The 24,011-nt window shown below is 45.2% G+C and overlaps 2 protein-coding genes across 6 annotated transcripts in view; one reads left to right on the forward strand and one right to left on the reverse strand.

Moving 5' to 3' along the window:
- The window catches only part of DUSP16 (dual specificity phosphatase 16), an 89,459-nt gene extending 80,432 nt beyond the window's left edge, over positions 1–9,027 (forward strand). For all 5 annotated transcript variants that reach the window (XM_086714058.1, XM_086714059.1, XM_086714057.1 and 2 more), the window contains 2 exons: positions 3,345–3,468; positions 5,268–9,027. In XM_086714058.1, coding sequence (XP_086570184.1) covers positions 3,345–3,468; positions 5,268–6,444 — 1,301 coding nt within the window. In that variant the 3' untranslated portion in view covers positions 6,445–9,027. The remainder of the gene's footprint in view (positions 1–3,344; positions 3,469–5,267) is intronic.
- Positions 9,028–15,449: 6,422 nt separating this feature from the next.
- BORCS5 (BLOC-1 related complex subunit 5) overlaps positions 15,450–24,011 on the reverse strand; it is a 98,965-nt gene continuing 90,403 nt past the window's right edge. Inside the window, exon 4 of the mRNA XM_025930082.2 lies at positions 15,450–16,172. Within this exon, the coding sequence (XP_025785867.1) occupies positions 15,942–16,172 (231 nt within the window). The 3' untranslated portion in view covers positions 15,450–15,941. The remainder of the gene's footprint in view (positions 16,173–24,011) is intronic.

Below are 24,011 nucleotides of genomic sequence, written 5' to 3' on the forward strand. Positions count from 1 at the left end.
ATTTGTTCATTGAAGTGACCTTGGAAAAAATTAAAAAAGGAGTAGAGTGGAAGAAGCCTTATCTCATACAAAGAGAGAAATGACAGGGGTGGGGGGAAAAAATGACCAAGCAGAGATTAAGAGAAACTATATGGCTTAATCCTGAGAGAAAGAGAGGAAAATAAAGGAGATACAGAAGAGGTGTAAAAATAATACATTAAAAATGTCTGTTTAAGCAAACCAACAACCAGAATAGAGAAGGGAAGAAAGAAGAAAAGTGTGTGTGTGTGTGTGTGTGTGTGTGTATGTGTGTGTGTGTGTGTGTGTGTGTATAAAATAAGACTTGACCAAGAATCAAATCAGAAATGCAAAATCATCAGACTTATTGGATGATGCCTTGGAATGGGGGCTGTGCTGGTCTGGAGGAGGGGCCATCTGGTTTGGTCAGTGTCAGTTTTCTGGCAGATACGCAGTTACCGGGTGCAGAGGCTGTGGTTTGGTGTAGGCGGGTCCCACCTCCACTGGGGGCCCACTGTCCTCTCTGAAGCCCCACCTTTTTGGTGATGGGGAGAAAAAAGGCGACACCCCAGTCTCTCCTCCCTGGACCGGGTGTTCCAAACCACAATGTTCAGGCTGTCCTCACAGTGCCGTGTGGGTGAGAGTGGGCTGGTTTGTCCTGCTGCAGTCTCCCATGCCTCCCAGGTACTCGGCTGGGATTCACACCCCGTTGTTTTAAAGGATCCTGCCCTGGGCACCCTGGTTCCAGGGTAGTGTCACTCTGCCCAACCAGCTGATAGAGGACTGCTGGCTGGCAGGTGCCTGCAGGGTCTTTTGTCCTTGGAACGCCAATATACCCTCTGCCACGGCACTTGAGGGAGGGGGACAGCTTTCTCCCAAATCACCTCTGAGCTCACTACCGAGCCTGGGGCCAGCTCCCCCTTCCCGCCAGGGCCAGGTGCACAGACTGGCAGCCGGCTCCAGTCCTGGTCCAGAGAAAGTTGCACAACCCTGGATTGTCACTCCTAAGGCTGTTTGCAAGTTAGAGACTAACTGCTTTTTTCTGTTCCCTGGTCCATGGTCCAGAGAGGCTTTTCTCTTGTCCAAATACAATACCATGCTTCCACAGCCTCTCTTTTTCTTTCTTTTGTCTCTCCACTGAAGGAGATCCTCCTTCAGTCAGTGCCTATGTTGTCTGTTTTATCTCTCCCAATTTGCAATCATGCATCCCTGTCCCGCCAAACTGTCCCTGTGGGCCCCTGGAGATGTTTCTGTCACTCTGTAGCCCAGATTCCTGGAATTCCAAGTCTTCTGGCCTTGGTACTGCTGTGTTTGAAGGATGAAGGAACTTCATGCCTCCCTACTTCTCTGCAACATTCATCCAAGTCAATAAACATTGTTTTTAAAGGAAGATGTGGGTGCATATCCCATTTACTGTGTTTACTGCATAATATGTGCCCAATGTTAAACCCTTTGAGGTAGTTAGGAGCAAGATCCTTATAGATCCTTACAGACTTGTTTTGAGATAATTATTTTAAATAATTGAGAGAATATTGTCAACATTTTAAAAAAATTGAAACTGAGCCTACTTCCAATAAGAATTTAAGGCAGCTTACAGTCTGAGACTGGGAACAAAAGATGCATTGACACACATACACATTAAAATGGAAAAAAGGGCAAGAATCAAGTAATATGGGGGTAGAAGAAGTATAACCTGAATTACAGTTACTTATTGAAATTGTGTGAAAATCTTAACTCTGAGCTTCTTAGCAGCCAAGGCAAAAGGGGAAATACTAAGATCAGTACAGGCTAAGTCCTGTATAGTTGAGATAAGGAAGAGTATTCTGTAGGCCCAGGAAGGTAATGGACTTTATGTACATGGGTTTATGTAGTATTATGTTGTATATACATATTTCTTAATTTCAAGAAGTATTCGTGTTCATTTATTTCTTTATCTAAGGAAGGCTGTTTGATTTTTCATATACTATCCAAAAGCCCTATGTGTTTTGTACATAATAACAAATCACATACCCTGGAATTTGTAATATTTGTAACAGAGGTGGTGAGATTGGAATGGCCTTGTATTACTATTCAGTTGCCAGAGCCAGAGCAGATTCCCTGGATATATTAATTATAAGAACTTTAACATAAGGTTTGGTAAACTTTTGGTGCCGTCAGCTAAAACAAGAAGGAAAAGGGTAGAATTTAGCTCCATGGCAGCAGTTCATGGTGAGCACGTGTATAGTTGTTTAGAATCGAGGCAGTCATAATATTGGCTAAAATATGAGTAGCTTCCAGGCTGTGTGGGATAACTTTGCCCACTCCTACAAGTAGCCTTTTAAAGCCCCACAACAGTGAGGTGGCAGCACTGTTTGCTTGAATGTTCGTGGTTCTCACAAAGTGTCCAAAAGTCCTACCCTGTTGTACAGAATATACATGATGCAATCAGTAACATCTCCATATCCAGGAAAGGTACAAGTTCCCTTGGTCCTCATTAAAGTGAGCTGCTAAACCTGATTCCTAGTATATACACAGTTTTCTTCTTAAACTCAGCAAATGAATTATGTTGAGCCACTTTATGACCTACAGAAAATTCTCCTAAACAAAAATAGGAAACAATAGGAAGAAAGATTCTATGAGTCAGCATTTTAAAAGTAGCTTGACCTGGTATCTTTTTGCTTTCTGATGCGCTATCGTGATGAAGTCTTTCTCCCTCCTGCTTTTTAAGTTAGTGAGGTATGGCACATATGTTTGAAATGAGAAAATATTTTTAAAAATGTAATACCTCTTATACGTAGCAAATCATTATACTGTACACCTAAAATACAATGTTATATGTCAGTTATATCTCAAAACTGAAAATTATATCTCAAAACTGGAAAAAAAATTAGTGTCTCTTACATAACTAGAAAAAAGTTGGGAGTGTCAGACAATATGGGTAAACAAAATATTAGCTAAATCTTAAGATTTGGGGTGTTATTTTCTTTATACTTCTCTGTAATTATGAAATTCTCTACACTAAACAAATGGAATCATGTCATCACAATGTAGGATTTATACTCAGGGAAAATTATTAAAATTAAAAACAATAATGTAAAAAACACATTGGGAAATGTACCAAGTAAGAGGCGATCTTGAGTAGGGGACTCACTGCTTATTAACATATTGGGACCAACCCCCATTGTCCTGTATGTAAATGGTGGGGGAAATTATCTTCCCTTACCTCCTTAAAAACTATTGAAAGGAAGAAAATTATGAATACAGGAGATTTACTTTGAGTTATCAGATGCAAGTAAGCAAATGGCAACAAGATCTCACTGTTGAACAAAGTTGTTCACGGTGACCCTTCTCGAATTTGACTCCTGCAGAGAAAGCAAAAGCCTGCAACGGATGTGTCCTGGTACACTGCTTAGCTGGCGTCTCTCGCTCAGCCACCATCGCCATCGCCTACATCATGAAGAGGATGAACATGTCCTTAGACGAAGCTTACAGGTGAGGACAGGGATATGCCTTGTGGATTGGGTTTTCACTGGACCTGAGACATGAAGAGAGAGGAGGGTGGGTAGCCAAATTACAGCAAAACAGGACTATTTTAGTTACATTCTTTACAGGTGACTGAATTTTTAAATGGTTTTTCAAAGATTAGAGAAGAATATAAGTCAGCATGAGTTCCACCTGAACATGTGTCAGATTCATCTGCAGCTACTTTTTAATTTTAAGGAAAAACAAATCTAAACAGATCTCTACCCTGTTAAGTGAGTTTGTATCTTTTCCTAATTGGGGAAGTACATAGGAGAAAAAAGCTCCAGCAGGATACCTGTTATAGAACTCCTACTTCTGCTTCAAACTTTATGCTTTTATCACTGTGAGGAAAAACCCTACGTACAAGACCAAGTTATTGTCAAAATCCATTCACTGAGTGGAATTTCCTCCATTCATTCTAGAGTAGCCCAGATTCTGCATTTGGACTGGGTTGCTCCCCCCACCCTTGGTCAGATGGAAGGCAGGCAAGTGACATGGGCGTGAGGACCGGAGTTTGGTGGGTGAATCTGGATCCCCTGCGTGGATAGCGGGGATTGGTTTTCATGCGATAAACGGCCATAAATATAGATGCGTGAAGCAGGCCTATTGTGACAACTGGACTTTTTCTCAAATTGGAAAATTTGGAAAGAAGAAATGAGCTACCTGAAGAGCTTCTCATTTGAGGAATGAGACTGGAGGAGAAGGACCCTCCCTTTGTCTGCATTAATTCCCTTGTCCTCAATTCAGGCTTTTCTCCCTAAAAGTCTTCTGGTACTGTGTAGAAACCAGAAGCAAAAGCACTCTTATGTCATGTTTCGAAGTCTTACTATGAGGACCCTGCATTTGTACTACAGTTGAGCCAGTTGTCTCTGGCTTTGTTAATTTGCTTTAGGTTTACTTGATCTCCAAGGAGTTTGATTTTTCTCCATATTCAAATACAAATTTTCAATGTAGTTTCACTCCTGCATCTTCTGAGGTGTGTCCATGAAGGTTAGAAACCATCGAAGGATTTTTCCACTATCTCTAGGAGTCTATGTTTCCACAATTAAATAGAAAAGCTATTTATTACTAGTTTTTACCCCTTGAAGATTCTTTTTTAACACAGTGGTTACCAAAATGGATGCAGACATGAGACCTGGTTTTGAATTCCAGCTGTGTGAATTTGGGGAACCGCATATAATACTCTGTTTAATGCATTGGCCTAGTGCTTAGCACACAGAGGCCAGCTGACGGCTGATGATTCTGTCGTGCTGGATACAAAGAGAAGGAGCTCAGGTGTATGCTTTGAGGCTGTGGCCATCTGATACTTGCTTTTCTGGTCCTTAATTAAACATATGAAATGTCCTGAGGAAGTGACTATGAGGACTTTGAGAAGGCCTGATATTGGGAAACTGAAGCGGGAGAGTGGCTGTCACACCGTACTTCTGAGGGCAGCACCAGCCTGAGTTGGTGGGGAGGACGGAATCCTCTCTTATCTGTTGCATTGGAAACCTTGGGTCCTTGGAAACAAGCTGGCTAAAACTAGAGCTTCTGGGCCCTGGGCCCTCTCTTTCTAGCATGCTCCAAGGACGTGGTATAAAGCTCTCCCAGTGCAAAGGCCCTTTTATTCTCCACCTTGAACTTTTAAGCCAGTCATCTTCCATAGGTATTTGGGAGGCTCTAATATTTTCCTATCTTATTTATTCACTTAGTACTCTGATTTAACACTGTTCTTAAGATAAAGTGTAGTTGTAAAATTTGAGGTTTTTGTTTCTTTCCTCTCTTCGTAGATTTGTGAAAGAAAAAAGACCTACCATATCTCCAAACTTCAATTTTCTGGGCCAACTCCTGGACTACGAGAAGAAGATTAAGAACCAGACCGGCACATCAGGGCCAAAGAGCAAACTCAAGCTGCTACACCTGGAGAAGCCAAATGAACCTGTGCCCGCGGTCTCCGAGGGCGGACAGAAGAGCGAGATGTGCCTCGGTCCACCCTGTGCCAACTCCGCTACCTCAGAGGCGGCAGGGCAAAGGCCCGCGCACCCTGCCAGCGCGCCCGGCTCGCAGCCGCCGCTGCCGGAGGACGGCCCGCTGGTCCAGGCGCTGAGCGGACTGCACCTGCCGTCCGGCAAGCTGGAGGACAGCAGGAAGCTCAAGCGCTCCTTCTCTCTGGACATCAAGTCCGTCTCGTACTCGGCCAGCGTGGCCGCATCCTTGCACGGTTTCCCCTCGTCAGAGGATGCTCTGGAATACTACAAACCCTCCGCGGCTCTGGATGGGACCAGCAAGCTCTGCCAGTTCTCTCCGGTCGAGGAGGTGTCGGAGCAGACTCCAGAAACCAGCCCCGACAAGGAGGAAGCCAACCTCCCCAAGAAGCCTCAGCCCACCAGGCCCGCAGAGAGCCAGGGCAAGCGGCTGCATTCAGTGCGAGCGACGGGCGGTGGTGCCGCCCAGCGGTCCCTCTTCTCCCCGCTGCACCGAAGCGGGAGCGTGGAGGACAACTGCCACCCCAGCTTCCTCTTGGGCCTGTCCGCCAGCCAGCAGCACCTCGCCAAGTCTGCCGCCGGGCTGGGCCTCAAGGGCTGGCACTCAGATATCTTGGCTCCCCAGACCTCCGCCCCTTCCCTGGCCAACAGCTGGTATTTTGCCACAGAGCCCTCGCGCTTCTACTCTGCCTCCGCCATGTACGGGGGCAGCGCCGGCTACTCGGCCTACAGCTGCAGCCAGCTGCCCACCGGCAGCGACCAAGCGTACTCCGTGCGCAGGCGGCACAAGCCAGGCGACAGGCCCGACTCGCGGCGGAGCTGGCACGAAGAGAGCCCCTTTGAAAAGCAGTTTAAACGCAGAAGCTGCCAGATGGAGTTTGGCGAGAGCATCATGTCCGAGAACAGGTCGCGGGAAGAGCTGGGGAAGGTGGGCAGCCAGTCTAGCTTTTCAGGCAGCATGGAGATCATTGAGGTCTCCTGAGGAGACAGACACTCGTGACTTCTGTTGACAATGTTTGTCTTGTTCACAAAAAAAATATTCCCTGTAAATCTGAAGTATATATATGTACATACATATATATTTTTGGAAAACGGAGCTATGGTGTAAAAGCAAAAGATGGATCAACACAGGTGTCTCTCCACACCTGCACTTGAGAGATCAGCTGACACGTCTCTCAACGAAAGTGGAAGGGCAAATGCTAGATTTCCTCCTAGACAGATGAGAAACTTTGCAGCGAATTGCACATCCTATCGTTCTTCCTAAATCCGGTTGTATTTGGTGTTGGAGGACAGAATCCCCTACCATTTAATTTTCGTGTCGTGCCACAGGAGATCTCAAGCACTAGTCTCTGTCCTGTCCCTTCCGTAGTGCACCTTAGCGCTGAGACTGAGCCAGCTCGTGGGTCGGGCGGGTAGACCCCATTAGGGACAGAACCTCATGGTAAACGCAAGAGAAACGATCGCATCCAAAGCGGATTCACGCGTCCACGCTCACCCGGCAGCCGATGCGCGCATCACTCTGCCGGACAGACCGTTAGGGGCCTTGCCGTGGTCTCCTTCGGAGCACACCCAGTACCTCAGACTGCAAGTCGGGGCTCTCACCACTACCAAGTCTGGTAGCCTGTGTCCTAGGCCTTGTGGGTAGGTAGGTAGCTAGGCACATTTTGCAGACCATTCAGACTATCTCTGCACAAATTTCCAGTAGGGCCTGGATGGAGGTGGTACCTTGTTTTCTTCTTCTCAGCTTTATGAAGAGAAGGGAAACCATCTAGGATTCCACTTAACGGCCAGGGATCTGGCAGCATAATGACTGAAGCTAAGGTTGGGAGGCTAAACAAGTCTACCTCCCTCCCTGTAAATCCGAGAATTGTTCAGAATGGTGTTGTTACCTTGGTTTCAGCCAGATGGGGATGTACTTGGGTCGGTAGCAGAGCAGCAGAACCTTCGAGTTCTCAGCCAGAGTACAGTTTTTTCCATTTTGGTCTCACTGCACATATAGGTTTTGTAAAAATCTAACAGGTAGAATGTTATAGGAAACTATCAAGAGGGAGAAACTATGGAAAGATTAAAGAACTAACGTTGCTGAGGAGAAGCAGGAAACTCAATTTTTTCTCGGTGGTTTTCTCCTCAGCACGTGATGAGGGTGGTAGTTCTGTGATTCCCTTTCCGATTTACTAATAGGGCTGAGAGGCTGGTGACGTAAGGAGTGTTCAGAATAACACAGTATATATAGGAAAGTGAGGGGAAGGTGGTTGGATTTGATTCGTTGTGAGCAGAGTGGAAAGCTACAGCCAAGCTATTCTCAGAAACTATCCCCAGTATTCTTTCAGTAGAAGGGACACATCAAAATGGAGCAGGACCAAGGTGGTCTCTCAGCCTTTGACCTACAATCACTGTATGGAATCAATCCTGGCAGCTGAAAATAGGTGATTGGAACAAGGATACAAGTGTTAGTACATACCTGCTTTTAAACTCCCTGGCTTGAGTCTTGTCAACTATAGTATGGCCCTCTTTTGAAGCCTTAATTCACGTCAGCAGCTTTTGTGTGTGTGTGTGTGGGGGGGGGGGGGGGTTGTCGTTCTTTACTGTAAGTGTAGCTAGTTGCTGACTCATATCTCAGGTTTTTCTGTGTTCGAGAAATGGATAGTCCTTTGACTAGGATGTGACTTTGTGTTTCCTGTGATGACTGCTGAAACCAGCACAGAATGAATGGCGTGACTCAAAGCTGACTTGTTCATGATGATGCTGAGCTTCGTGTAACCTAACTGGTTGTGCGCAAATAACGCGCTGTGATCTGGGTGTAGAAAGAAGGCAGGAAGAGAGGACACCGCACAGGGAAGTCACTGTCATTATATTGAAAAAGTTCTGCTCAATGATCGGAGTTTTTCCACATACATTTAAATTTGGGATGTAACCAGACATTCTCCAGGTTTCACAGAGTAATTTTTGACGTGTTACGTATACACACACCCTTCTTCCAGGGTCTGGTCACAACCGTGGAACGTTTCTGAGAAATGAAAGGAACAGCTCCAATCTTACATATGTCCCAGGAGGGTTGGGGGGGGGGGCTTGGTTTTAACACCTCTCTGGGCAGAAATTTGCCTTCCGTCATTTGGGATTTCTCTTGGCCACGGTCCCCTTCCTTCCTATGACTGATGATGTAGTCAGACACTAAAACCTTTAGTCCTTGATTGCGAATGTCAAATAATCAGTTCTTGGGATCCAGACTGCCATGCCTCAGGGGCAAGCCCTGGAGCTGCTTGGGGGCGGGGGTGGCTGGCTCTCTCGAGTCCCGTGATCTTGGGGAAGCCCCGGAGGCTACCGGGGTGATACTGAATGGTGATTTCTAAAGAGCAAAACTAGACTTCTGTGTGAGAAATGCTGGACAATGGCTTAGAACATTTGTCAAGTTAGGTGGAAAGACTGTATAAATGTTTAATATGAATATAGTGTTCTTCTGGAGTAAGATGCCGCCGAATGGTTAAATTGTGCATTTCTCATTTTGATGTTCATGTATGTTAATATGAAATAAAATCAAAACTGGTACCTGTTTATACATAAATAAGAGGACTGTTTCCTTGCAATTATACTCGGTGGGAAGAGCAACATCCAAGTTGCAAAAGGAGGGCGTGGCGGAACCTGCCCTGCTCTCACGTCAGAGAGGACTTGGCTGAAGACAACGTGGTGGGGGCGTCGGATGTAGTACGTGCGCCATCATTCACACGGGACGCTTGGCTAAGGGCGCAATGCTGGCCCGTGTTCTCTAACATGCACACCACATGCCCACGACAGTGCAGAACCCCAGGCACCCGGTGAATATTTGCTGACTGTATCAAGAATAGGTACAGGGGAGGAAGAAGACCAGATACACATTTGTGGTACATTCTAATGGGATGTATACGTGGTTTTAGAATTCTTGTGGGGAAAACTGAGGAAGTTATTAAAGGTCTGTTCTGCATCCTTGCCACGTACATCTCAACGACCCCTCTGCTTATAAATGACACTGCACGTGACAATATGTGAGACTAGCAGCTTAGTCCCATCAGTGTGTCAATAATTATGCATCAAGGGAATAAAGCATTTACATTTATAAATCAATATGCTTCATAATAAAGCATATTATCTTGGAATAATAGAATTACAGGTGATGTCATTTAAGTTGGTTGTGACAGGCTTCTGAGCTGAAGCTAAATTTAAGAAAATGTACAAGCGAGAAGGATTGTACCGGGTGGGCAGAGACTTGGCCAGGACCTTGCAAAGAACCAGGGTTGGGCACCGGAGAGAAAAGGGGGTGTAGAATAAATCTGCCTCCAGAGACGGACGGTGGCTTGAGGCAGCAGGTGTTCGAGTGACAGGCTTTGGATGAGAAGGTGTACGTACACGCACTGACCGGGGGCCCCTTGAGAGACCATCAAGGGCAGGCTAGTGCTGGAGACTAGTCTGGGTCTGACGACAAAAATTAGACCAGGGCTTGGGCTAAGGGGAAACCGGGAAGGTCTAGATGGGATGGGGAGGGTGTACCTTATGGGGCCAGACGACAGCAACTCTTTACCCTCAAAGTCTTCACTGGCGTTTTCTTTTATATCCCATCTGGTTTTGTCCTCGGACGCGAGGCAGAAATGTTTTAGGTCTAGTAAAATTTGTCGTGCTTTTCTCTGAATATTACTCTTCCGCATCTATAAATGGAAGAGGGAAGGGAGTTATTTCTAGCAGTCCGTGAGGCCCATTCATCCTTGTGCAGCGTAATTATACTTGGTTATATCCTACAGTATTGTGAAATCAACTGGAAAATTACGTCACTACCTTGGAAGATGTTCACAAGTCAATCACGTTGTTTATGTGCAGGGGCATCAAATCGGGTTTATGTAAAAACAAGCTTCATTCCACTGGTTCTAGCCAAAACAGTAAAAGTGGAAACGCGGTCCCACAGGAAATGCTGAATGGGACCTCGCAGGAGCAGAGTCACAGGCAAACAGGGCGGCTTGGAGAGGGTCAGTTTGTGGTCGGGGTTCTCTCTGCTCAAGGGAACTGGGACAGTTTCAAAGGCTGAATTTAAAGTACTTGGTTCACCAAAGCTTTTGGCATGAATCCTGCCTCGCTGTAGAATAAAAATAAAAGGTGGCAGTAGGAATATGCCTCGACTGGTGAAGAAAATGGGTCATTAGCAAGTTCCCTCGGGTCTCACACTGACACCGATAACCCAGAACAGATTCCTGAGAGCAATGGGCACACGTCAGCACGACACATGAGATACTGGGTCCCCTAGTAAGCAACTAGGTCTGGCTGCCAAATTTTTTTATTTTTTGGTCTGAGGCCTGTGGATAAGTTATCTGGTCACCCTTCCCCTCTGTAGTTGGGGCATCTGAATGGAAGCTACATGCCCTGTGTGTGTGCAAAAAATCAAATGTTCCTCATTACAAATCAGCCTACAGCAATGACATCTTCTCTTGGGATGTAGAACAGTTTACCTAAAACGTCCCCCAAGAAGCAAAACTGTCACTTCACTCTACCCTTCAGTCTTCAGGATCAGCATTTTAAGTAATTTCCTACTGCGTGGTGTAGGTCTCGGTTTAGCTGAGGTATAAACAAATTGGGAAGACAATTTCACTCAACTCTTAAAACGTGTTTGCTCACGGCTCTCATTTCTGAAGATTCCTGGTCTTGTCCCGGGACTTGCTGAGGGAAATGCCAAAGGTAAGTGAGTTCTACAAATCCACAAAAGTGGTGGCACAGGTCAGTCCCCCAGGGCCATTACTTTACGTAACCTTGGAAACAGCATGTTTGGTAATGAATCTGCTTCCTAGGTCAGTGGAAAGAAGCAAAGAAATACCTAGAAGATATTTTTTTTAATAAAAAACCCACCTAATTTCTTGAGTGCACTCCTGTATCTCTGGATACGGAGTCCCCAAAATTCATTTCATCAAATACTCTGGGCCAAGAATATAAATTATGTTCCAAAGAATGACAGAATTTTAAGGGAAACAAAGACATGACATCTGTATAATTATATAGGCTCTCATGAAGCCTATACTATTGCTCTTAACCCTACAATTAACTTTTTAATATTTATTCACTTTGAGTAGGGAAAGGGGCAGAGAGAGAGAGAGAGAAAGAATCCCAAGCAGACTTGACTCTGTCAGCGCAGAGCCCGATGCGGGGGCTCTAATTCACAAACCATGAGATCATGATCTGAGCCGAAACCAAGAGTTGGATGCCTAATGACTGAGCCACCCAGGCACCCCAAGCCCACAATTCATTTACTAGAAACTTCCATGCACATAATACAAGGGGTGAAGGCCAGCTTCCACCAGCCTCCTACTTCGAGTCAAGCAAGGAGCCTGTGGTCTAGGGACCTATTTGACAGTGTTCGTAGAGATGCATAGATAGGTATGCAAAACAGATTCTCAAAAGAGGGGAGCCGCTGGACACTTTCTAATTAATAAACAGAAGGAAAGACGCTCTCTATTGGGAGCTCGTAATTTAAAGTCACTACCAAAACCAAGGGCCACTGCTCAGAGACAGCAGCTAAAGATGCCTCTCCCTGTCACAAAAGTGGCATCCTGGGGCAGGCAGGGGCCTGCGAGCCCACCCAGACCAGCTCACATGGTAGGGAGGTGGAAACAGACTCAGGGAAATTAAGTGATGTGTCAAGATTCAAGGCTGGAAACGGACAGTCCGGCTCTCTGATGACAACCGGTTGCCTTTTTATCCCCGAAGCATCCTGTAGGGTCCGGATGGGTCACTGGGCATTGAGGGACAGAGAGCCAGCAGAACTCTCTCTTCGAATGACAAATCAGATTCCCAGAATCCTTCAGAAAAGGTCAAATCCCGAGGAGGTAAAGGACTGGTATTGCACATTACCAGTCAGGGGTCCATCCATCTGAGAAGAGCCACTAGCAGTGATAGAGAATCAGGGGGTTGTTAAAGGACTGACCTGCAGCACTGAATTACAGATGCTGGTAAGAGAGCCCCAGTTCAGCTGCTGCTTGTTCACCTGAAGTCCCTGGGCGGGTGGTCCGGAAAGAAGGCGGCAGTGCAGTCTGGGAGCGCCGGGACAGCTGGAGCCTGCAAGCCACTTGCGGGAACCCGCATCTGCCTCTTGCTGGCCGGACCCGCGCTGGCCTCTCCTCTAAGCCTTCCTCCTCCTGCTGCAGGTGACCTGAAGGAGAAGCTAGATTCATACCTGACCCCCGATCTGGAAGAACCGGAGGCAGAGTTCTGTGGGGGCCGGAGGAGCCGAGAGCCCGGCCGCTGCGCCCACCAAAGGTGCAGCGGGTCTGCAAAAACGTGCACGAGGTGCAACAGGGCACGGCGTCCGGCGACCTTCAGCGAGTAAGCACGGCTACGGCTTTCCGTCTGCTTCCAAACTTGTGCAAATTTCTCTTGTGGCCACCCCCTACCTAACCAGAAATGAATAGGGAAGGGAATTCTGGAAAACAGTTCAGCTTCACCAAGTTGACAACGTTGCCAAAACACCCCACACCACAAAGATCAACTGGAATTCTCTTAAAAAAGAAAATACCGAATTTGCCTGTGGTACATAAGCCCCTATGTACTCAGGACCCAAATCGTTTTGTCTTTTTATGCATTTTTTTTTTTTTTCCAGTAAACTCTACGCCCAACGTGGGGCTTGAGCTCACGACCCCGGGATCAAGAGTCACGACGTGCTGCACCGACTGGGCCAGCCAGGTGCCCTGGTCTAACTTCTTCGTAAGAAAACGAGTTGGATGGAGAGCTGGCTGGCTGAGAATTTTCTCCTGCCGTGTTAGGTCTGCCTTTCTGCCATGTTCATGCCTTGAACTATTAAAACGCAGTGAGAAAGCTCCATCCTCAGGAGGCTTAGTCTGTGTCTGCTTTTATTTGTTCTGCGCTTGTATTTGTAAATTGTACTAAGTGCAGTGATGGTAAGAGCACCTGACCCCTGAGCTGTTTTCAGAGCTCTTCGTTCTCTGAAAGCTGCAGGCACGGCCCTGCGTTCAGAGCTGGGTTCTGCACACGCCAGGAACGCAGAAAAAGACCATGATGTGCGTGGCTTACAAACGCCACTTCCTGTAGGTCTCAGCAAAGGGAACAGAAGTATTCCTTGCACTCCTTTTTTTTTTGCAAAAACCAATTTCTGCCAATTTGAAACTAACAAATAGAAGACCGTAATGAGCGCAGGGGGCACCGAGTCTAGTAGCAACAGGTATTAAAATGTATTGTGAAATTATATTAACACAGTATGAAAAAATGAAAAACAGCATGAAATGCTATTGGAAGATCAATGGATTAGAATGTAGTTCAGAACGGGATCCTCAATTATACGGAAATTCACTACATAATAGAAATCACTACATGATACACATGTGCATGTGTATTTGCCCATCAGAGGGAAGACACATTATTCATTAAATGTTGCCCTTCCATTAACCTTAGCTATCAGTAGGTTTCTAAGAAACAGAATGTCTTTCTTGATTTGTACCCTCTAATAAATTGTTCTAGAAATGGTTTAAGACCCAGTAAACCTGACCATCAAAAGGCATTAGAAACACAAACTTCTTCCACCAGTGCGGCCCAACAAAGTCCTCACTCCCCAGCACATGGCTTCCAAGTCCCCCACGACTCCCTCCGACCCCTTCATTGCCTCAGGCAGGACATCTCTACCCCATCTTCCTTCTGGGGAAGGAAGGGCATCGGGTCCCATGGAGGTGGAAATGCGATCTGAAGGTTGCCCTCTGGAAAAGCTGGATGCACCTTGACCTCTTTCCTTGGCCCATCTTGTCTTTCTTTTTTTTTTTTTTTTTTTTAAAAATTTTTTTTTTCAACGTTTATTTATTTTTGGGACAGAGAGAGACAGAGCATGAACGGGGGAGGGGCAGAGAGAGAGGGAGACACAGAATCGGAAACAGGCTCCAGGCTCTGAGCCATCAGCCCAGAGCCTGACGCGGGGCTCGAACTCCCGGACCGCGAGATCGTGACCTGGCTGAAGTCGGACGCTTAACCGACTGCGCCCCCCAGGCGCCCCCCATCTTGTCTTTCCAGCTCAGAGGAATGAACAATCTTGATACTTTTGGGATGTTCCTTAAAAATCCTAGAAGCGGTTTTTTTTCCTGTGTCTGAATTAAAAAAAAAAAATTTTTTACTTAGCTTAGTTTGCTCATGTATCTTCTGTCATCCAGTTGTTTTATGTCCCACATTTTATTCTGGGTTCTAAGAACCTTACAAAATAGTATCTGATTAAAATCCGAGATTAGAGTCAGATCAAGTTTACCCAAGATACGCTAAATTAAGTGGGACCCGTTTTAATCTTATAAATATACCAAAGGCTGTTGTTGACGTCTAAGAAACGCCTTGTAAAGGTTGAAGGAATAAAGGGAGCACGGGGTACATGACAGGCTGGCCCCAGAGGCGTCCCCGTGTCCCCCAGCGCTTGGTCTCACTTGCCCGCCTCGCTCTGTTCCTACATTCCATTTCTTTGTGTCTTCAGTCTTTTCTTCCATGGGGACATTTATGACGTGCTCTAAGAACTTTTGTGGTTACTCAAGTTCAGTTCCCAAACTCCCATAGAAATTCAGTAGCGTTCTAAGTTTTGTGTCTTCAGAAAAGAAGGGTGGGGACTACCCAGACATTTTTGTATTCGGGGCACAGCGTCAGACACATCGAGTGGGCTCAATAAATATCTGCTGTAGGCATGTCAAACCCCGACCACACCACAGGCTTTCCAGGCTAGTAAAATAAATGCCGGTTAAAGCCATGTTACAAAACTCGGAGCCTCGCCAGTGCTGATGTGATAAAAAGAATCCTAAACTACGTGTGCATCAAGGAAACCAGTCGCCGGGGGGAGGCGGACCTCGTGAGGATGCTGAGAGGAAGTGTTCAGTTTCCGATGACATGTGAGAGACACTGTAACCTAGTGCACCAACAAATACCCCCAGCGCAGGAAGAGGTGCCCCAGATAAAGACCCGACGTGATGTAAACAGGGCAGGAACAGTAACAACACCGAGACCTGGAGCAAATTAGTTCTTTATGTTTGCGGTTCAGACCCCGGAAAGGCTGCGGAGGAGAACGGCCTGAGGGCACTGAGGACACAGAGCTGCTTTGAACATTTCTCCCCTCCTCTCCGTGTTTTCACTCCGCAAGCTAGACCTGACACTACGCGCTTCCAACTAAAAACACAACGAAACCCTAAACGAAATAAAAACAATTCCCAATGCAGAGTCCTGTAACAGATTCCTAATAATTCAAATGTTCCAGCTTCGGTTAGCACCGAGACTTGGTTTGGTTCGTTTTGCAAACAGAAAAAAAATGCCTCAAGGAAAGGGGTGGGGAGGGCAGCGTCAGACCTTCAGGGAGAACTGAAGCCTCCAACCGGCTTCGAGATCCAGTCACATCAGGGCCCTCTGGTTCCAGCCGTCCTCGCCCTCGGGCCGTGCTGGGGTGGGGCCAGGCGGGGTCCCCACAGAACGACAGCCCAGCCCGGCAGGAGGGGGTGGGTAGGTCTACAGCCTGAGCTCTCGGTCGGGTTTCATGCTGAAGGGCTCTAGCCTCTCGCTCTCGGGCAGCATGCTGTTGAGCCGCTCCATCAGGGGCACGGTCTGGTCGATGCCCATCTGGATGCGGCGGAGGATGGCGGACATTTCATTGACCTTCTGGATCTGCTCCGCATATTTGGCGTATCTTTTCTGGCGCTCTTGCATGAAGCTAAAGAGAGTTTCTACGGACAAATCCATCTGCGGAGGGAGAGAAGTGCAATACGTTAAACCCAATTGAACCAAATCCTCCCGAGAGGATCGGGGTCCAGCGTGAGCCCCACAGGTCAGGAGGCGGCGCTGGGGGGATTTAAAACCCCTCCTGATGAAGCTTGACGACCGCTGCCCCGCAGTCACTCCTGGACGGGGACAAAGGGATGATGGTTTCTGGCTCTGTGGTGGGCACGTGAGCCTCTTATACCTTGTGGAGACCCTCAGATTTCTCTCTCTCTACATAAAGGCCAGGGTTTGAATGTGGCTCTGCCGCTGGAGGTGATGATACTTCTGTCCCAAGGCCTGTATCTGCAAAAAACAGGGAACGGATTCCCAAGATGCAGGGTTGCCGCAAGGATGAAATGAGAGAGCGCACCCAACACGGGACTATCGGGGTTCAGGGGTGCCTCCAAACGCACTCCTCAGCCCTCCCTCTCTTCCTTGCACAGGGGCAGGTGTGGCTTTCCCTGACGAGCAAGGCTCACGACCGGACCGCAGACCACAATGCCACGAGGCAGACTGCTTCATGCCCCACTCCCACCCCCGCCCCACCACCAGTGGGACGACGGTTAGGCTCTGGGCAACCATTTTGTGACTATTTTCTTCCCCTGGTGAAGTTCTTTGGAACCTATTATCTGGATAAAAGTGGGGGAGGGAACCTCCGGGATGTCAGGTGCCTGTATCCACCTCCTCCTGTGTAGGGAAGAAACAGCCAAACTACTAAGACTCCAAGTTCTACCCTTAAATTAAGTTCAAAGGCTACTTCTGCCCTTCGTTTTCGTCTATTCCAGGAACATGCCCCTTCCCAGCCCCCCAGCCTCATGCAAAGTACTGGCATCTACTACACGTGACCAGAGCCTCTGGAAATGGTGTGATAAAAACCCAAACAAACAAGCAGACACAGAGGAGACCAACGCCAGCCCCAAGAAAAAACAACCATTTTTTAGACTCTGTGTGTGTGTGTGTGTGTGTGTGTGTGTGTGTGTGTGTGTGTGTGTGTATGTGTGGTGGTGGGGAGGAGATGGAGAAGGGATGGTGAGTAAGGGGGTGTTAGAAGAACTTAGTGCTTGTTTTTTCTATGTTGGTTCTTTCCTCACTTGTTTTGAAATGCCCAGAGGACCAAAAACAAAACAAACAAAAAAAAACCCACCACCACAACAAAAACCCAGCTAGCGGGAGAGGAGGGAGGGAGGGAGAGACAAAACATCAAACTCCCAATACTGTGGAAACAATTTCTACCTTCAGGTGGTTCTCTGCAACCCTGTTCGGTCATTTAGCACTTTGAAGGTAGTGGGCCAGTAAATTACAAGGTCCGTAAGAGTCAACCGTGGGCCTTTTCAGGATGGTAGTTCAATCCGGCACCTAGAAACACTCCGCCTTCCGACAGACACCGGGCAACATGGGAGCTTGCTGAAATCCTCATGAGAACCAGCCCCACTCACCGAACTGCCCGCTCCGGCATTCAGAACCATCGTGCGTTTTTACATTTCACTTGGCAGTGGTGTTCCCGCCCTCAACACCCCCAACTCTACCAGACCAGGCACCCGGGAGGTTTATCTGAAATGGCCTCCGAGACTGTAACTTATCATGTCTTAGGCCCCTGGCAATCAACCACTTCCCCCATGCGTTACACCTGATCAGACGGTGGCATTTGTTCAAATGACATATACTCGCCTACACATTTCCTCATCCGACTGGGGCCCATGTCTGATGTATCCAAAGCCACTCCATGTTTAATGCCTCAGTGCAAGCATGCTGTTTATACAGGCTGACAGTATGTCTCTCGCGTCAATTCCATGACAGTCCATGGAAGAAAAAAAACCACAGAAGAGGAAATTTGAGACTGAGCGACCCGCAAGGTCTCACTGTGATGGAACCAAAACCAGAACGCAGATCTCCTCAGTCTAGCGTCTTCCTTTCACCCACGCTGTCTACGCAAGACAGCGTGCCATGACTTGTGCATAAGATTCTAACTGGTGCGTGGCATGGCATTAGAGAACATGATGGAGGCGTTACTGCCTTTAAATCCTTTCCCACTCTTTCTGACCGCTGCAAGGCAAGTCTCACGTTGGTGAAAGTAAGACTTTAATACCTGGAAAAGTGTAACAGAACTGGTGATACCTGTTTCTCATGTCCCTGTCCTTTGCCCTCCGGAGGCAACAATGTTGCTGATCCCTAATCCCTACCTTTGTGGGCACCCGTGAACCCCCGGTACAGACTCATTCCAGCACATCTGACCAGACTTTAGGTTGGAAGTCAGTATCTAATGCAATTCCACACCTTACCATTTTGACAATCTGGAACGTATCCTTATTCACCTTTCCTCTATTTTTGGGCAGAGATTCTAATAAGGAAGCATATATATAATGCATATAATCAACAGACATTCTTGAGTATGACAGAGTGCCATACAGCATGCGATGTCCTAAGGATATAGACACTGAGAACCAAACTACTGACACCAAAGGTTATTGTGCACACTAACATGACTCTTCTTTTGTACTATCTTTATTAACATAACTTTGCCATTCCAGAAAATCCATTTCAGTAAAAAAAAAAAAAAAAAACCTACTCGAGTCTCCAATAAACAGAGAATGGCTGTTTATTTTCCACAGCTCTTGCCTCAAAACCCATGCCTTGCTGTGACCCATGACTAAGTTCTAGTCAGTGGTATGTATGTGTGGAAGCCTCTTATGGCAGCTTCTGGGTATCTTCCTTAAAACTTAGCTGGCACGGGGCGCCTGGGTGGCGCAGTCGGTTAAGCGTCCGACTTCAGCCAGGTCACGATCTCGCGGTCCGTGAGTTCGAGCCCCGCGTCGGGCTCTGGGCTGATGGCTCGGAGCCTGGAGCCTGTTTCCGATTCTGTGTCTCCCTCTCTCTCTGCCCCTCCCCTGTTCATGCTCTGTCTCTCTCTGTCCCAAAAATAAATAAACGTTGAAAAACTTAGCTGGCACATACTCTTTGCTCCTCCCTCTTTAGCCTTTCCTTCACTCTGCTCCTGCTGGAATGCAGATGCAGCCGCCTTAGACCATGAGAATAAGTAAGGTCACGTCCTAGGGTTGGTAGAGCAGTGACTTAGAAGTTTTGCCCTGTGAGGACTGTGTGGATGAGAACAGTCCCAGCCCTGGGAAAGAAGAAATGTCCATTCTGTGTCACTCACGGTAATTTTGGATCTCTGTAACACCAATTTAACTTAACTTATACCGACAGAAATGAATGAGGTGAACTCCCTACCCTCAAGGGACTCACTGTTTACTCTTACATTCATACCTCAAATGCTGCCCTACACATGCATGGACTGTCTCTGATGGTGGTACATTTCAAAGGACAGGTGAAAAAAGAAGGTGAAATTATTTGTGGGCATAACTTCAGGCTTTACTAAGGCATCAGTTATCTGTACAATATGCTCAACCTTGTTCCAAATACCTTATTTGGATTATCTGCCCACCTGGTCAGTCCACTGCCAGAAACATCCCAAGTATTAGCAAATCAAACCCAGAAATATTTAAAAAGGATAACACATCATAACCAAGTGAAGTTTATCTCAAGGATATAAGCTTTTTCAGCATCTGAAAGCAAAGTAATTTGCCATTTCAACAGAAGAAAGGTTAAAAACTATATGACATGTCAGTAAATGCAAAAAAAGCATTTGACAAATTCAATTATGAAAAGTTTCACTAACTTGAAACAGAAGGAAACTTTCTCAACTTGATAAAGGGCATCTATGAAAAACCTACAGTTAATATCACAGTGGTAAAGGATACTTTTCTCTCTACAATCAGAAAGAAGGCAAGGATGTCCACTCTCACCACTTCTACTCAACACTGAACAGTCTTAGCCAGTGCAATAAGTCAATAAAAGGAAATAAGAGGCATGGGAATACCTAAAGGGTCTTAATCTTTAGATGACATGATAGTGTACTCAGAAAAATCTTAAGGAATCTACCAAAAACTAATAAAACTAACAAGTGAGTTTAGCATGGTTGCAAGATACATGGCCAATATACAAAAATCGATTGTATTTCTGTATACTTGCAATGAACTGGACAATAAAATTTAAAAACAGTATTTACAATTGCAGCAGCAACAATTACACAAGGAAAAATTCAACAAAATATCTACAAGACCTGTACACTGATAATACAAAACTCTGCTGTGAAAAATTAAAGAAATCTCAAAAAATAGACAAGTATACCATGTTCATGGATTGGAAGGTTCAAGATCATTAAGATGTCAGTTCCTGCCAAATTGATCTATAGAATCAATTGCAATCTGAATCAAAATTCTAGAAGGGATTTTTTTGGTAGGGATTTGATAAGCTGATTCTAAGTATACAAAATGGCCAAAAGATTTTTGAAAAAAAAAAAACCCTAAGTTTGAAGACTTACAGTACTTGATTGCAAGACTTAGTATAAAGCTACAATAATCAGGATGGTGTGATATTAGCATAGAGACAGAGCAATGAAACTGAACAAGGAATACAGAAATAGATCTAAACATATGTGGTTGATTGATTTTTTGTTTTAACAGTTTCCAAGGTAATTCAGTGGGGAAAGTAAAGTTTTTCAATAATTTGTCCTAGAACAACATGATATCTACATGGAAAGAAAACTAAATCTGGACCGCTACACTTTACCCCATACACAAAAGTTAACATGAAATAGATCACAGACCTAAAACATAGTAGCTAAATCTATACAACTTCTACAAAGAAAACAGGAGAGGGGCACCTGGGTGGCTCATTCGGTTAAACGTCCAACTTCAGCTCAGGTCATGATTTTGCGGTCTATGAGTTCAAGCCCTGCATTGGGCTCTCTGTGCTGACAACTCAGAGGCTGGAGCCTGCTTCGGATTCTGCGTCTCCCTCTCTCTCTGCCCCTCACCTGCTCACGCCTCTGTCTCTCTCTCTTTCTCTCAAAGGTAAATAAACATAAATAAAAAATGAATAAATAAAAGAGGAGAAAAGCCTTTGCTGTCTTGGGGTAAGCAAAGGTTTCTTTGATAGGTCCAAAAAGCACTAATCATAAAAGGAAAAAAAAAAAAAGGTTAAACTAATCTTCATCAAAAGTTAAAATTTTCTTAGAAAGACACCACTAAGAAAATGAAAAAGCAAGCCAGAGACTAAGAGAAAATATTTACACTACACATATCTGATAATAGACCATCTAGAGTATATAAAGAACTCCTACAATGTAATATTAAGAAAAAAATCCAAATATGGGATCCTTCCAAGAATATTACCCTGGGGCTTCTGTCTCACTAAAACACTGACTGAATTTCTAAGGGGAAAAAAAGAATCAGCTTTTAACATCTTCAAAAGGAGAATTAAGACCTCTTCCAGGAAAGTAAGCCTCCAACTGATCAGCTGAACATCACCTGGATTTATTAAAAAGAAAGGTAAGGGAGAGGGGGCCAGGGAAGAATCCTCCAGGAGATCATCTGGAAATGGGATCAGATCAGGGGAAAGAAAGGGGGTGCCTCGCTGGTTCAGCTGGTACAGCATGTGACTCTTGATCCGGGGTAGTGAGTTTGAGCCCCACACTGGGTACAGAGATTACTTAAAAATCTTAAAAAAGAAAAAAGAAAAGAAAGAAAGAAAAACCAAAAAGGAGAAAGAGGAGTAGCTAGATGTTAACCAAACAGTTGTCTCAACAGAAGAACTCCCTTGCAAAGCTCTGACGTAGCGTGGAAGGAAAAACACTCTAGTCAGTTCTGAAATCACTCTGAGAACTCTGGAGGCTTATGGCTCGTGACCAAGATTATCCTAAACCCCACCCCTTGTCTACATAGTTACTGCTGTCAAGTGAGAAGTGGCTATTCGTGAGGCTGCACAGCTAACCTCAGGGAGACCTATTTCACGGAAGCTCCTGTCTTGACTGAGTTAGGGTGGCAAAACAGGTCTCAGTTGCTTTCAGACCCACTGGCTTAAATTCTCAGTAGTTCCCTTCCTAAGGTTTAGCCAGAGCTTTTACCTCAGGCATGAAGTGACCATTCAGATACTGCAATTGACCTAAGTGGACATCTGAAGGCATTCCTAAGCTCAAAGTGAGTGACTGAGTCACTCTGTGAGGAGCGGCCTTCGATGGAAGCAACACATAAAAAAAAAAAAAAAAAAAAAAAAAAAAAAATTAATGTGAGGCTGAGTAATCATTCCCGATTTACAACCAACTATATATAGCATAGAGATAAACACAGTGGTGTCAGAACTGGGTCAAAATCTTGGTTCCGCATGTGATTCGTTATCTTCGTGACTTTTTTTAAAGTAAGCTCCCTGCCCACCATGGGGCTTGAACTCACCACCCTGAGACCCAGAGTCACAGGCTCTACCTGAGCCAGCCAGGCCCCCCCTCTGAACCAGTCACTTAACCTCTTTGTGACTCTGAACTAGTCCCTTAACCTCTTTGAGCCTCAGCTTCTTCACCTTTAGACTGGGCATAATGATAGTCCCAATTTCAGAAGGCTGATGTGAGGAGTCATGAGGTCACATGTACAAAATGCGTGTAAGAGCCCCGAGAAAAACAAGAGTGCCACAAATTGTAACATATATGTGAACTGAAATACAAACTACGTCTAGAGACCCCTTTTACATGACGAATAGAAAACGAAGTAAATTTAGTAAATCGGGGCAGGAAAAAAATGACATTTTGAGGTATCCAAATAGACACAATATATCTTTTTTGTAAAGGTGGGAGAGTTTATTGTTATGGCTCATGTCTGTTACACTAACTATCCTCAAGGCTTACACAGTCACCCAGATGACAATTTACCATTGTGTTTTTCGCTGACATGTGTCATTTTTGTTCCAAACTTTTGTTACTGAAAGTCTTACAACAGAGTCACATTCCTCATCTCAGTTTCCTGACAGAAACACTTCATACTCCATAACGGCTAAAATCATTATTTACCTACAAGCCCTTCCATGTGCTTTTGATTTATATGTTCAGCCGTGAGAATGAGTAACTCCTACCACTCTTTGGTGCCACCCAACATGGTAAATTAAAAATATACAGGTGTACATGCATGCATATATATTTTTTCAAAAAAATTTTTGAAAGCAAGCAGAAGAGCTCTGATAAATGACACCTTCTCCAACAGGAGTCCATAGCTTCAAAAATGTTGTTACAGATAATTTCCTGATAGGGGTGCCTGGATGGCTCAGTTGGTAGAGCGTCAGACTCTTAATCTTGCGTTGTGGGTTCGAGCCCAATACTGGGTGTAGAGATTACTTAAAAACAAAGTCTTTAAAACATTTTTTTTTTTCTGACAAAATAAGCTTTGATGCTGGTTTGGCACAGGCGGGTCATCCTATGGAAGATATCTAAATGCTTGATGTAACTTCTTTTTCAAAGTAAAGGTGATCTTTTCGAAGTACATACTACAAAGGTCTACAGTTTTAAGTTAGAACACTATATAATACAATAAGCTCACAACGATCCTGTACACTTGCTAAATTCTAAAACCTTAATTGTAGATATGTACAAGATGGTCAAAAGTAGCTTAAAACTAACTTTTTCACAGGTGAAAAGAAAAATGAGTAGGTAAATTGTGTACCACAGTTAAAAAAAATTCAAGTTTATATGATCAATAGACTCTTGCTTTTCCTATCCCTTACTTAAGTTTCAAAAAAATGTTAAAAGGTCTGCTTAAGAACTCAGATGAGATTACATTTAAAAAAAAGTTACTTTAAAAAAGTTACATTACTTTAAAAGTAATGTTCAGCTTTTTTTTTTTTTTTTTTTAAATTTTTTTTTTTTCAACGTTTATTTATTTTTGGGACAGAGAGAGACAGAGCATGAATGGGGGAGGGGCAGAGAGAGAGGGAGACACA

This window comes from Puma concolor, chromosome B4, assembly GCF_028749965.1.
Source record: "Puma concolor isolate L17-30 chromosome B4, mPumCon1.1.hap2, whole genome shotgun sequence".
NCBI lineage: Eukaryota > Metazoa > Chordata > Mammalia > Carnivora > Felidae > Puma > Puma concolor.